Raw genomic sequence first — 14,469 nt, 5'->3', positions numbered from 1 at the left:
CAGTGAGACTGTGTGGCGCGCGCACCTGACTTGTATTGGTGGGAAAGTGGCGCTTGTCATCCCAACAGTGAGACTGTGTGGCGTGCGCACGTGACTCGTACTGGCAGGAAAGCAGTGCTCCTTGCATAACTGAGTTTTGGAAGCATATAAGGAGATGTTGGTAGAAATGGGTTCCTCGCATAACTCTGAATCCGCATTGTCTGAAGACGTATATAACGAGGATGACGTGTAAACTGGTTTTAAATGGTAAATAGAGAACTTTAAAGTTCTCTACTATTTGTGGTGCAAGTAATGGAGGATGGTTGTCAAGATGCAAAGTTGGGGCCAGATTTAACAATTAGATCTTTATGGCCATAATCGTGGCCACACTTCTGAACTATGAAAGAAATCTGCCATGGACCCTACTGCAATGTTCTCGGATGAGATTGTAAATGGCAGGTATGCATGTTGTTTCAGTCAGAAATTACAGTTATGTGTAAAACTGTTGGATTCATGACAAGGTGCGCAGAAGTTCCACTGGTCACCACAACCACTCACTGTCTTGATGACCTCTATTAGGATCTACTGTATATAGTGTCAGAATCAGAATTAGGTTTATTATCACCGGCATTTGACATGAAATTTGCTGACTTAGCAACAGTTCAATGCAATACAAAATATAGAAGAGAAAAAAAAATCAATTACGGTATACATATATTGAGTTGGATGGCGTCCGTTTGTCTCACAAGACCATGGATCTGCGCCTAGAAAATCTTGCGGGTGTCCTCTCCAGGGCGCAGGGCTAGGCAAGGTTGTGTGGAAGACCGGCTGTTGCCCAAGCAGAAAGTCTCCCCTCTCCACACCACTGAAGTTGTCCAAGGGAAGGACAAGGGCCGATACAGCTTGGCACCAGTGACATCACAGGAGTTGCCAGAATGAGATTGAAGGCAATGTCGGACTGCCTTAGGGACTCCAGCTCCAGATTTGTCCTCGGGGTTTACTCCCGAAGCCTTTCCCGTGAGTGGGTATGGCCGCAAAGCAGCGGAGGTTTGAAATCAGAGTTTTCCCTCTCTTAGATGGACTGCCTTCCCAGGCTGATGAGCTCCATCTACCCAAATAGATTGAAAAACATGCAAAAAACAAACACTGTACTTTAAAAAAAGGGAGGTAATGTCCAAGTGTTTAATGCCCATTTAGGCATCGGGTGGCAGAGGGGAAGAAGCTGTTTCTGAATCGCTGAGTGTGTGCCTTCAGGCTTCTGTACCTCCTACCTGATGGTAACAGTGAGAAAAGGGCATGCCCTGGGTGCTGGAGGTCCTTAATAATGGACGCTGCCTTTCTGAGACACCACCCCTTGAAGATGTTCAAGGTAATTTGTGGAGAGATGCTCCAAGATGGAGCTGACTAGATTTACAATCTTCTGCAGTTTCTTTCGGTCCTGTGCAGTAGCCCCTCCATACCAGAGTAATGCAGCCTGTCAGAACGCTCTCCACAGTACATCTATAGAAGTTTTTGAATGTATTTGTTGACATGCCAAATCTCTTCAAGCTCATAAGGTATAGCTGCTGTGTTGCCTTCTTTATAATTACATTGATAGATTAGGACCAGGTTAGATCCTCAGAGATCTTCACACCCTGCAACTTGAAACTGCTCACTCTCTCCACTGCTGATCCCTCTGTAAGGATTGGTATGTGTTCCTTCGTCTTACCCTTCCTGAAGTCCACAGTCAGCTCTTTCATCTTACTGATGTTGAGTGCCAGGTTGTTGCTGCGGCACCATTCCACTAGTTGGCATATCTCACTCCTGTACGCCCTCTCGTCACCACCTGAGATTCTACCAACAATGGTTGTATCATCAACATATTTATAGATGGTACTTGAGCTATGCCTAGCCACACAGTCATGTGTATATAGAGAGTAGAGCAGTGGGCTAAGCACACGCCCCTGAGGTGCACCAGTGTTGATCGTCAGCGAGGAGGATATGTTATCACCAATCTACTCAGACTGTGGTCTCCGGTTAGGAAGTCAAGGATCCAATTGCAGAGGGAGGTACAGAGGCCCAGGTTCTGTAACTTCTCAATCAGGATTGTGGGAATGATGGTATTCATTGCTGAGCTATAGTCGATGAACAGCATCCTGACATGGATGTTTGTGTTGTCCAGCCATGTGGAGAGCCACTAAGATTGCATCTGATGTTGACCTATTGTGGCGATGGACAAGTTGTAATGGGTCCAGATCCTTGCTGAGGCAGGAGTTCAGTCTGGTCATGACCAACCTCTCAAAGCATTTCATCACTGTCGATGTGAGTGCTACTGGGCGAAAGTCATTAAGGCAGCTCACATTATTCTTCTTAGGCAATAGTATAATTGGTGCCTTTTTAATGCAAGTGGGAACTTTTGCCTGTAGCAGTAAGAAGTTGAAAATGTCCCTGAATGCTCCCACTAGTTGGTTGGCACAGGTTTTCAGAGCCTTACCAGGTACTCCATTAGGATCCTCTGCTTTGCGAGGGTTAACTCTCTTTAAAGACAGTCTAACATCGGCCTCTGAGATGGAGATCACAGGGTCATCAGATGCAGCAGGGATCTTCACAGCTGTAGTTGTGTTCTCCCTTTCAAAGCGGGCATAGAAGGTGTTAAGTTTATCTGGTAGTGAAGCATCACTGCCATTCATGCTGGTGGCTTTCGTTTTGTAGGAAGTAATGTCTTGCAGACCCTGCCAGAGTTGCCGTGCACCTGATGTTGCCTCCAACCTCATTCAAAATTGTCTCTTCACCCTTGAAATAGCCCTCCGGAAATCATTCCTGGTTTTCTGATACAGGCCTGGGTTGCCAAACTTGAATGCCATAGATCTAACCTTCATCAGACAATGTACCTCCTGTTTCATCCACGGCTGTGGTTTGGGAATTTACAGTAAGTCTTTGTGGGCACACACTCATCCACACAGATAACTTTATCTTATAAAGTTATACCATAACATCCCTGATCTTATTTTTATGCCCAGATAATGAAAACTGATATTCCATATGCCCCTTTCACCATCTTATTTTCCTGTGCTAACAGACACAGGGATCACAGAGTCATCAGGTGCATTAGGGATCTTCACAGCTGTAGTTATGTTCTCCCTTTCAAAACGGGCATAGAAGGCATTGAGTTCCTTTTCTAATTTAGTTAAAAGGACAGGTCTTTTCCAGAATGTGAATAGAAATGTCAAACGAAAAAGAAATTAAAGATGGAGCTTTTTTTTGCCCTAAAGAACGATCAGCCTTCAACATTTGAGCATTAAAATCTCGGATGCAGCCTGCTTCATCATGGGCACACCTTTCCCACCAATGAAAACATCTACATGAGGCACTACGTCAAGAAGGTCCTATTTATCATGAAAGCTTGAAGTCCCAAACCACCAAGTTCAAGAACAGCTACTTTCCTACAACAATAATGTTATTGTACTGACCTGTACAACCTTAACTCAGCAACGAAACATTATGGACCTCTTCTTGTGCTACTATGAATATGTCTCTAACAGTGTTTATTTTTGCACTAACATCTTGTTTTGACACAGTTTTTTCCCCTCACTGTCTTATATAATTGACGTCTGATTTATGTGTGTGTTGTCTGAATCTACATGCCTGTGATGCCACTATAAGCATGTTTTTCATTGTACTTGTGCCTCACCATACATGTGCATGGTAGACTTAACTCACCTGATCATGCACAGCTGTCTATAAATGCAAGCGAAGTCTCAAGTTGCCATCTTCAAAGATGGCAGTTTTGCTATTGCAGTACTCCAATCTAAGTTTTGCCCTCAAGTCTGTGGTTTGGTCAAACCCATGACCTCTGACTTGCAGGTGAGAGTTCTACTATTGAGTTAAGGCTAATCAATAGAACTGAGGATGCAGAAGACTACAGATGTTACAATCTGGAACAACAAACTATCTACTGAAGGGACTCAGCATTTAGTCCTAATGCAGGGTTTTGCCCTGAAGCATTGATAATTCCTTTCCTCTCACAGATGTAGCTTGACCCCCTCTTTTCCTCCAGCAGAGTATTTAATGCTTTGGTAAAATTTGATACTGACATGTTACATGTGGAACTGGATTCCACACTCCCACATCCTACCTACATTATTTATTTTGTTAAACAATAACAAATAATATATTATTGTTTTGTATTTTGTAGGATTCTCCAGCTTTTCAACACCAGCCCAGAAAAATATACAGTCATTTTCACATCAGGATGCACTGCAGCTCTTAAACTAGTAGCAGAAAACTTTCAATGGACCTGTGCAGAACATGGAGATGCAAGGAGTCAGTTTTGTTACCTGACCGATAACCACACTTCTGTGGTGGGTATGAGAGGATTATCTGTTCCAGCTGGTGCTGCAACTCTTCCAATAAGCTTGGATGAAATTCATGATGATAAAAACATTCTGCATGAAGAGATAAACATGGCTAAGGAGGAAAATTGCCACATTCACCATCTGTTCTGCTTCCCTGCTCAAAGTAACTTCTCAGGGACAAAATACCCACTTTCTTGGATAAGGGATATTAAGTCCAAAAGATTGTATCCTTTCAGCAAAATTCCTGGGACTTGGAATGTGCTAGTGGATGCAGCCTCATTTGTGAGCACTTCACCACTTGACCTCAGTTCATATCAGGCAGACTTCATCCCCATCTCATTTTATAAAATTTTTGGATTTCCGACAGGTCTAGGTGCTCTGTTGGTGAAAAATGAATGTGAACATGTGCTGGGAAAGAAATACTTTGGAGGAGGAACAGCAGCTTCTTATTTGTCAACAGAGGATTTCTATGTCCCAAGACAGTCACTTAGTGACAGGTAAGTTACTTTCCTTTCAGAAGGAAAATAAATCACCCTGAAATAGCTAGGATTATTTTGAGTGTTCATTAAAGTGTATTATGTAATTATTGTGAGAAAATAATTTTTCCACAATCCATTTATCTTTACATCACCATGCTTAAAGAAGATTTTACTAAGTTTTTTTGTGTTCTTGTCTTCAGATTCTTACTGAAATAGGTTGGGAATTTTTCAGTTCACTTGTGTATGTTTTACTAATTGATCTGAAGTAAGATTTCCTAATGGCTGGCAATGCATGAATGTTGAACCTGTACTTTGAGGAAAGAAGTCCATGATAAATATTTGAGAATCTTTTCCATTAACTTTTCTTTTTGCTCTTTTCTCTCCCTTATTCGAATAGGCCATTGCCGGTTTGAGGGCAAGATGTGCTTATATTTGTTTAAGATTTAATACTGAAGATGCATTCTAAAAATCCTCATAGTAATTGGCTCATAACTTTGAGGCCTCTGAACTTTGATCCTTGATCCACTGTTGCTTAATTTGAAAAGATTCATGTGGTCCTGTCAGAGAACGTTGTCAGTCTCCTGGACTTTCCACTCCTTTCCTGTGTTTAGTTTGTAGTAGCACACCTTCCAAAATCATTTAGGTGCTGAGCCACTTTAATTTCTGTTAGAGTATAAATCTTCAGGATGCAAGTTTTCATTTGCCAAAACACAAGCTGATTGTGTGACATGTATTTGTTGTTGACTGTAGTATTAAACAGACACAAGGGGTTGAAGCCTCTGTTGTTGTTTTAAAGTGCACACCTTTGGGTACCAGTTGTGACTTGATGGTAGCTTCCTCAATTCAGAGTTAGTTTTGGGCTAAAGTTGTAGATACTTGAGTATAATATCTGGGCTGACATTCCAGTTCTGCAGTGAAAAATACTGCACTGCTAATGATATCAATGAAGTGATGAACTTAGATTTCACCTACGTTCACAGGTGGAAGTCAAGTAGCTTCCCAAAATTTTTGAACAAGAATTGGAAAATTCATGATAGGGCATTCCAGCTTATTTTGTTTTCCAACAGTACTCAAGCAAATTATACGATTATTACCACTCTTTCTGGTGGCAAATTGCCTGCTATGTTTTATAGATTAGTCTTAGACTGTAAGAATACTAAATTGGCTGCAGAGCACTTTAAGATGTCTACAAATCATGAATGATCACACCCTTTTCAGTGAAAGCATAATATATATCTTATCTATAAGCACACCACATAATTAATTATGTGAAGTTACATTTGACTACCATTGATAAGTGGCCAGGGCACTAGTAGCTTGTACATCTTCAATTTTAACTCGTGACCCCAAACAAATGTTTGCTAAACTTAAATATTGTTCTTCCAAAGATTGCAGATTTCATCAACTTGACAATCATGGTTTCACGATTGAGTTATTCTATGGAATAAAATCTTGGCCAAGTAGAAGTGCTCTGCACAAGAGAAAACCTAGTCAATTCAATTTTCTGAGTAAAAACAAACTACTGGGGTGGGTCAACTATTTTTAGATAATGTAGTATTATGTGAAAAGTAATGAGGTTCTCTTCTGGGACCTCTGGAACTCAGCTTCTTGATCCAGTGTCATTTTTCAAATGGTTCTTTGAGATAATCTTGTTGGTATCCTAGGCTGTCCTCTCCATCCATGTGATTTGTTCATTGAACATATCCTTAGCAGTTTGTTACTCTGGTTTCCAGCATCTACATTCTCTTGTATCTCCATTTCACATCTGCTTTATTATCTACAAGGAATTCTAGACAATAATTGTTTTATCTGCTTTCCTAACTTCATGGTTAGCTGGCCATTACTTGGAAAGCCTTCCATAACATCTCTCTGTTGAACTTTACAGTGATTTTGAAAACTAGAAATAGAGATGATGGCTGTTAAGTATTCTTAAGGCTTTGTTTTAATTTTGTCCTGTCACACTAAATAAGAGAAAACTCTGAATTTTTAGTACACACTAGAAGAAAGTTTCCTTTTAAATTTAGCTCTGCTAAATAGCCGAATTCTAATTTTAAGACAGCATATAAAAAATGTCAGCTGTTCATTTCCCTTCATGGATGCTGCCTGACCTGCTGAATTCCTCCACTGTCTTGTGTGTGTTGCTTCAGATTTCCAGCATCTGCAGTCTCTCTTAAGTTTTTAATTTAATACTATCTGCTTTTGTTCTGCATTCTCTAGAAATTATTTTTATCTATATACTATTATAAATGACTAATTATTTAAAAAACATGATCAAGTCACATCAAATTCCACTTAACTAAAGAAGACTAAGAGCCAAGCTTGTATTACCTATTCTCATAATTTAACCATAAATTCTGGTATATCAATGTTATGAATTTGGTGTAGCAAACAGTCTTCAGCATTTCAGATTTCAACATCTGCAGGCTTTTGTGTCTTCATTGTGAATTTGATGATTTGACATAGCCATGTACATGGGGAAAATAGCTCAAGAGGTGATTATAGTCACCTTGTGCAAGAGAGGGCTAAGGTTGCAATAGAATACAATTAAAAATACCCTTGTTGTTACAAAAAGATCTATTGTTTTCAGGTGGTACTGGAGAGGGCAACCATGCTGATAATTTTTGTCATGGCTCAATTGGACTTGAATTTAGAACATTTAGTTTGGAAAAGAGAATAAATAATGGAGGAATACATTTGAGATTTTTAGAGAATAGATAAATTTGAAGGCATAATTTTGTATAATATGTAAGGTGCAAGTCATTTGGGCTACTTTTACCTGGATGGTATTAAGCTTGAGGAAGGTTGAGTAAAGAATGTTCTGCCAGATATATGCATTTTTAATGTTGGAGAGAGGCAAATCACTTACTGCAGGATTATCCAGATGGATTTATTCTTGTAGTTAAATTTACTCCTCTGTATATATCTAACCTTATTCTGTTTTTAAAGGCAACCAAAGGCTGATGATGGTGGGGGCTACAGCGATGGTAATGATATTGAGTGTTAATGCGAAGTGGTTAGTTTTAAATACTTAAAGCTATTTCATTACTGCCACTGTTATGCAAAATGACTAAAGAACAAAAACTGTAAATGGATTGGTATTGTATAATAGGGTACAGTGAAAAGTTTGTTAGCATGCTGCAAGAGCCATACGGATTTTCTATCTGTACTGTATTTTGTGTTGTGCGTTTTTATTGTGGATTACTGTAATTTGTCATGTGGGTTTGTGTGCAGTCGAAGCAAGCTAGTGTAGTCACATGTTCATGCTCTGCCTTTTATGTTTATAGAGAGACTTGGTTGAATATTTTTTGTTGAGTGCTGAGTTCACTAATATAACTAATTCCACAAATTCTATTTTGCTAATATTGCTAATTTTGATCGTTCATCATTGGTTACATAATAAAGGATCGAATATACTTTTTTCAACATGAAACTCAGTTATTTAAAGCATGTCATGTAGTGTTAACTCTCTCACTCTGTCTCTCGATGGTTTTGGTTTGTTTTTTAAGTAACTGCTGTATTTTGTCAAAAAATAATAGTTATACCAAATAGACACTAGTCTACAGTAAAGGATTGCTTTGGACCTGCTGGCAAAACCGAAGCAGCTTGTGGTAGGATTACCTGCAACCTTTTGTTGATTTATGTTGTGTATTTGTGGTTTAAACACAGGTTTGAATGGTTAGCACTGCCTGTCCATTGGGGACCATTGCTCAACTGTGAAATATTTGCCTGAGAGTCCAGCAGTTGTTTTAATGAAGTGCTGAAATATTCTTCCGGTTGCCGACAATTGAATTAAATGCTGTGTGTTTGGTCTGGTTTAAGCGCTGTGAATGCATGGACAGTTTTTGTTGCCTACATTTATTGAACATGACAGTGCGCTGTGGGCAAACAGAGTTAATGGCAAGTTGCACAATGAGAAGAGAACTAAGTGAATCAAAGCATGGAACTGATGTCAGTGACCCTGAAGTTGGGACTGGCAAAAGAGAAATTAAACTTATTGCCAAATCTTTGGTAAATAAGATTGAAAGTTTTCAAAAAGAATATGAAACAAATGAAAACAAAATTAAACATTTAATACCATCAATTAAGGATCTTGTGCAAGTGCAATCTCATCTTGAGAATTTGACTTGTATCTGTGAAGCGGTTACTAAGAATGCTCATTTCTTTACTTTCCAAGGATGAACAGGATAAATAATGAATGTTTTTCAAGCACTGATAGCTGCAGCAGTCCTTTCAAAGAGAATGTGAAAAAATGGTTGACGCAAACATGTTACATTGAAGGTCACATTGCTGCAATGAGTGAATATGTATCTCACCTTCCATCAGGGTGTTTACTCTCAGGCTGCACTAATGAAGCACTCTGAACCTATGTCATATCAAAACAGCTCAAAGTGTTCATGGGTTCATTCACTTTGAGCATGGGGACATTCTTCTTTCAGACAATAGAGCTTAAAACAGTATTATGGATAATATGACAAAGCAAAATGGAAAAAAAACAACCTTATTGGCACAACAACAAAGCATTTCATCTTTGCCTAAAAGAGAGATTCAAATCGTTGATGGCGATCCATTGCAGTATTATGCATTCATGAAGGCCTTTAAAAATAGTGTAGAAGGCAAGACTAACAGCGATAGTGACTGCCTCTATTTCCTTGAACAGTACACTGGGAGTCATCCTAGAGATCTTGTTGGAAGTTTTCAGCATGTCAACTGTAAGAAAAGATATGTCAAGGCTAAGGCTATACTTCAGGAACATTTTGGTAATAAACAGAAAATTGTATCCGCCTACATGCAAATTGACCTTCTTGGGTTTCTATCAAATCTGAAGACATGAAAGCTCTTCAAGACTATAGTCTTTTTCTTAGGCTGGTACAATGTCATGGATGCTCCATCCCTGGCAATGAGCAAAGGTGTGAACAAAACTAAGGCCCAACTTCATTCTAAGGCCAAAGAAAGCAGCTTTGCCACTATTGTGTCCACTGTGAGAAGTAACGCTAAAAGTGAATCGGGACTAATAGAAGGGAAATGGTCTCATCAGCCAAAGAGGGTTGGTCTTCTGCGAGGGTGAACACACACTGGATTTGTGCTGTCAGCTGGAGAAAAGGGCTCATAGTAAGAAGATTGCTTTCCTAAAGGAAAATGGTGTTTGTTTTGCCTGCTTGTGTACAGGACATGTCAGCAAGGATTGTGGAAAGTGCTTTTCATGTAAGGCATGCGATTTTAAGCATCCCAGCATACTTCATGAAACACTCTGGTTTCCTTGGCTGCATAAATCTTGGGAAGACAACCTCTGATCCCGCCAAACTTGTGAAATTTGAGGTGCGCGTGATACCACCCTAAGCCCCAGTTTGTGTGGATGCTGTGTCATTTGCTACCCTCTTACAAATTAATGCCACAAAAAGTAACAGACAATACACTGCATATGTTTAAAGAATTATATTTATGAATCTTAATTATAGGGTTAGTAAAGAATAACAAAAAGAAAAGGGCCCATTCTAATTAAACAGTCAAATGTGCACAAGTTGGAGCTCATCTTCAACTTCTCTGTCACTCGTGCACTGGGTCCTCAGTTGTGTGAAAGCTCACACAACCTTCTGAACATTGCTCGCAATCCATCTCGAACAAACTGGATGCTACGACTGGTTCTCCCCAGCATCTTCTCTCTCTCGATCTCCTCTTGATTAAAAGTTGCAAGCCCAACCTTAGTGTCCCTCACCAGAGGAACCTCTCCTTAATTCAACCATCCTAATTGGATGGCACAGATTTCTCTTCTCTCATCTTCAACAGTAACCCAAGTAAGCATGAACACAGAACAGACTGCTCTTACAGAGCTGCCAAAATGAAATACATATAGCATAACAGTAAAAATATGAACCAGGGCATTACATTGGTATTCATTCCAGTGAAACGGGAGCAGAATTGAAACAATCCATGGAAGAATCAGACACAGTAGTGTCCTGGTCTCCAATGGCCTTGGTGATCATGAGTGTAAACCTCCCATAATTCCAGTACAAATGAAGTCTAAGTAGGTAATAAGATGGTGGTTACTTGTACTTTCCTAGATCAAGAGGGTACAGCCATGTTTTGCACAGTGAGCTGAATGAATAAGTTCAACCCAACAGGAAAAAGGACACGCAGTCTCTTGCACATCATGGGTCAAGAGAAAGTCATGAGTATCTACACTGCCTCAGGATTGGAAGTGGCTGGCTTAGCTGGTGTAAGCTATTGTGATCTATCAAATATCTATATCCAGGAAAGTAGGCATATCCACAAATGAAATGTTTCATGACAGAGGGATCTCCAGGGTAGTCTCCCTGGAAATGTGTTCATTTGCTAGAGATTGATTCAGAAACTGAGCTGGTGATGGGGATGGAGGTACCTAGAGTATTGGATATGTTGCAAATAATTCACTGTGTTAATAATTGACCTTGTGCAATTGGAACAATGTTGTGTTATACTGTGAATGAACCACTGAAAGGAGGCAATTGTAATTGGAGAGACTGCACAGCCTGAGCTGACATGATCTCAGTTTAAACCTGGATGAGGTTTGACAGTGCAGTTCAAGGCAGACTTCCCTGAATGCAGTATGGATGAACAACCTTGTTTGTCAAGAGATCACAAGTTCATGGAGCTGGTTACAAATTCTGCAAAACTGGTCGATAGCTACTACCAGATTAGTTTACCTTTTGAGAAGGAAAGAGGTTAACATGCCAAATAGCAGGAAGATTGCAGAACAGCATGCTCTAAATCTAATGAAGCAGTTTAAGAAGGATTTGAAAATTTCACACTAACTATACAGATGACAGGTGAAACTGGGAGAGGGAGGGGTGAACTAAAGAGCTGGGAAGTTGATTGGTGAAAGAGATACAGGACTGAAGAAGGGAGAATCTACTCCTCAGCTTTTTTTCTCCAATCCTGCCGAAGGGTTTCTGCCTGAAACGTGAACTGTACTTTTTTTCCATTGATGCTGCCTGGCCTGCTGAGTTCCTCCAGCATTTTGTGTGTGTGATTCTCGGATTTTCAGCATCTGCAGATTTTCTCTTCCTTATTTTTAGTTGAGCAGTAACTTTGCTTATTTTGCTAATTCTGTTAGTTTTGCAAATATTGCTAATTCTGTTAGTTTTGCAAATATTGCTAATTTTAATTGACTTTGGCTGGTTTCGTAATAAGGAATCGAACATACATTTTTTGACTGGGAACTCAGTTTTTAGAAGTAAGCCATATTAATAGCCATATTAATTCCCTCACTCAGTCTCAACGGTTTTGGTTTGTTGTTCAAGAAACTGCTCTATGTGCCATTCAGGCAGATCATGCCATACATAAGTATATTGCGATAGCGATTATAAAGCTGTTCCTATTAACTTGTAATTTTTATTAATTATTTGCATTTTCCTGTAGAAAATATCTTCACATTTTTAAGTAGGAACAATTGCATTCTGATAATCTTCACACTGAGTCAGAAACCTCATGTGAATTATAAAACTAGGAGTAATTTGAGTATGATTGAAAGTTTAATTCCATTTAATTAGAATTGAAATGCAATTTAAGTTGCACAAAAAATCTCCTTTATGCTTTATGATTATTTAACAAAATATTTTGGTGTTGGTTTTTTATTGTCATGTATACTGAGATTAAGTGGAAAAACTTTGCATCCATTCAAAGCAAGTAAATGGCGATAGCACAAGGGGAAAGCAAAACCAGAATGCAGAAGATAATGTTACAGTTGCAGAGAATATGCAGTGTGTGGACAGTAAGGTGCAAGGACCATGACAGGGTAGATTGTGAGGTTGAGAGTTCATCTTTAATGTAAAAGTGCATTCAAGGGTCTTGTAATCACAAGATAGAAGCTGCCATTGAGCCTGGTGATGATGTTTTCAAGCTTTTCACCTTCCTGGTGGAAAAAGGGATGAGATAATGTCCGGGGTGTGAGTGGTCTTCAATTATGCTGACTACTTTTCCAAAGTAGCAAGGTGACAATTTCTTTCAACCTTGGCTAGAGCATTTGCCATGCCAAGGTGTGGTGCGTCAATCAAAATGGAGGATCAACAGGGACAGGCCCAATTTTCTTAGTCTTCTGAGGAAGTAAAGGTGCTGTTGTGCTTTCTTTTTCCCATTTCTTGGACTTGGCCAAGCTACTTGTGATGTTTATACTCAGGAACTTAAAGCTCTGAACTATCACTGTCACCATGAATCTATACTGTGCTCTGCTCTTCTTCCTGAAGTGGATGGCCAACTTTTTTTTTGTTGACTTTAAGGAAAAGGTTGTTTTTGTAACCCTGTGCCATTAGACTCTCGATCAATATGCATTAAATGTAACTGCTTTGTTTATACCAACAAGCAGAAGATCCATGCATTTAACATGTGATTTTTTTAAAAAAAATTGTTGGAACAAACTTTATTTCCTCTCATAGAAATCTAATTATTCATCAATTTTTTTTAGTCCAATGATTTAAACTTGGGCTTTTTATGGGTACTGAATTGATTCTTCTGCAGAATCTCTTAAAACAGACATATATCCGTGGTCTAAACTGACTAAGGAATAAAATGCATTGATAAAACAATAATTAGGATCTTGAAGCCAAATCAAGTGTAATGTCAGTTTAATGCCATTGCAATCAGATTGGAGACAAATATGATTAATTTATTGAACTGTTTGTGTGATTTTAAAATATAATTTTCATTCCAGGTTTGAGGATGGCACTGTTTCATTCCTTGATATAATAGCTGTAAATCATGGATTTAATGCACTGGAAAAAATTACAGGTCAGTAATAATGTGTTACATTAACTTTTTGGTAATGCAATAAAAACTTTCTGTGCTGGAAGTGCACAAGTTGTTAAAGCTGCTAGTCAGTGTCATGGATCTGTTAATCTGTTTTCTCATTCACCAGTCTGACAAAGGATCTTTGATCTGAATGTTAACTTTGTTTCTTTATACACAGATCTGCCCGACCTGTTAATCATTTATAGCATTTTCATTTCTATTTCAGATTGGAATCAGGTTTAATATCACTGGCAAATAGTGTGACATTTGTTTTGCAGTAGTAGTACAGATTTTAAAAATCTATAAATTACAATAATAAATAACTATAAAAATTAAATAAGTAGTGCAAAAGGAGATTTTTTTTAAAAAAGAAAAACATACTGAGATAGTGTACATGGGTTCATTGTCTATTCAGAAGTCTGATGGCTGAAGGGGAAAAAGCTGTTCCCAAAATGTTGAGTGTCTTAAGGCTTTATAGGACATTGATAACCAGCACCATCTAGTGGAAGACCATTTAGTGAGCCCATATCATCAATTTTTAGATAACTGGACATTAAATTTAGTTGCATTTCAAGTTTGTTCTCGACAACATTAATCCATTTTGAGAGCATGAACTTCATGTTGTGCATCATGTGTTGGGGAGGAAGCATTAAGAAGAGGGACGCCTCACGTCTTAATAAGCTGGTAAGGAAGGCGGGCTCTGTCGTGGGCAAAGTACTGGAGAGTTTAACATCGGTAGCTGAGCGAAGGGCGCTGAGTAGGCTACGGTCAATTATGGAAAACTCTGAACATCCTCTACATAGCACCATCCAGAGACAGAGAAGCAGTTTCAGCGACAGGTTACTATCGATGCAATGCTCCTTAGACAGGATGAAGAGGTCAATTCTCCCCAATGCCATTAGGCTTTACAATTCAAC

At 39.0% G+C, this 14,469-nt stretch overlaps 1 protein-coding gene across 4 annotated transcripts in view; it reads left to right on the top strand.

Annotated features, from left to right (window-relative positions):
- Positions 1 to 14,469, top strand: part of mocos (molybdenum cofactor sulfurase) — a 135,750-nt gene that overhangs the window by 18,620 nt on the left and 102,661 nt on the right. For all 4 annotated transcript variants that reach the window (XM_073054297.1, XM_073054296.1, XM_073054298.1 and 1 more), the window contains 2 exons: positions 4,154 to 4,810; positions 13,476 to 13,552. In XM_073054297.1, coding sequence (XP_072910398.1) covers positions 4,154 to 4,810; positions 13,476 to 13,552 — 734 coding nt within the window. The remainder of the gene's footprint in view (positions 1 to 4,153; positions 4,811 to 13,475; positions 13,553 to 14,469) is intronic.

Source organism: Hemitrygon akajei, chromosome 8 (assembly GCF_048418815.1).
Source record: "Hemitrygon akajei chromosome 8, sHemAka1.3, whole genome shotgun sequence".
In the NCBI taxonomy this organism is placed as follows: Eukaryota; Metazoa; Chordata; class Chondrichthyes; order Myliobatiformes; family Dasyatidae; genus Hemitrygon; species Hemitrygon akajei.
The sequence above is the reverse complement of the archived record's forward strand: the minus strand, read 5'-3'. Positions and strand labels throughout refer to the sequence as shown.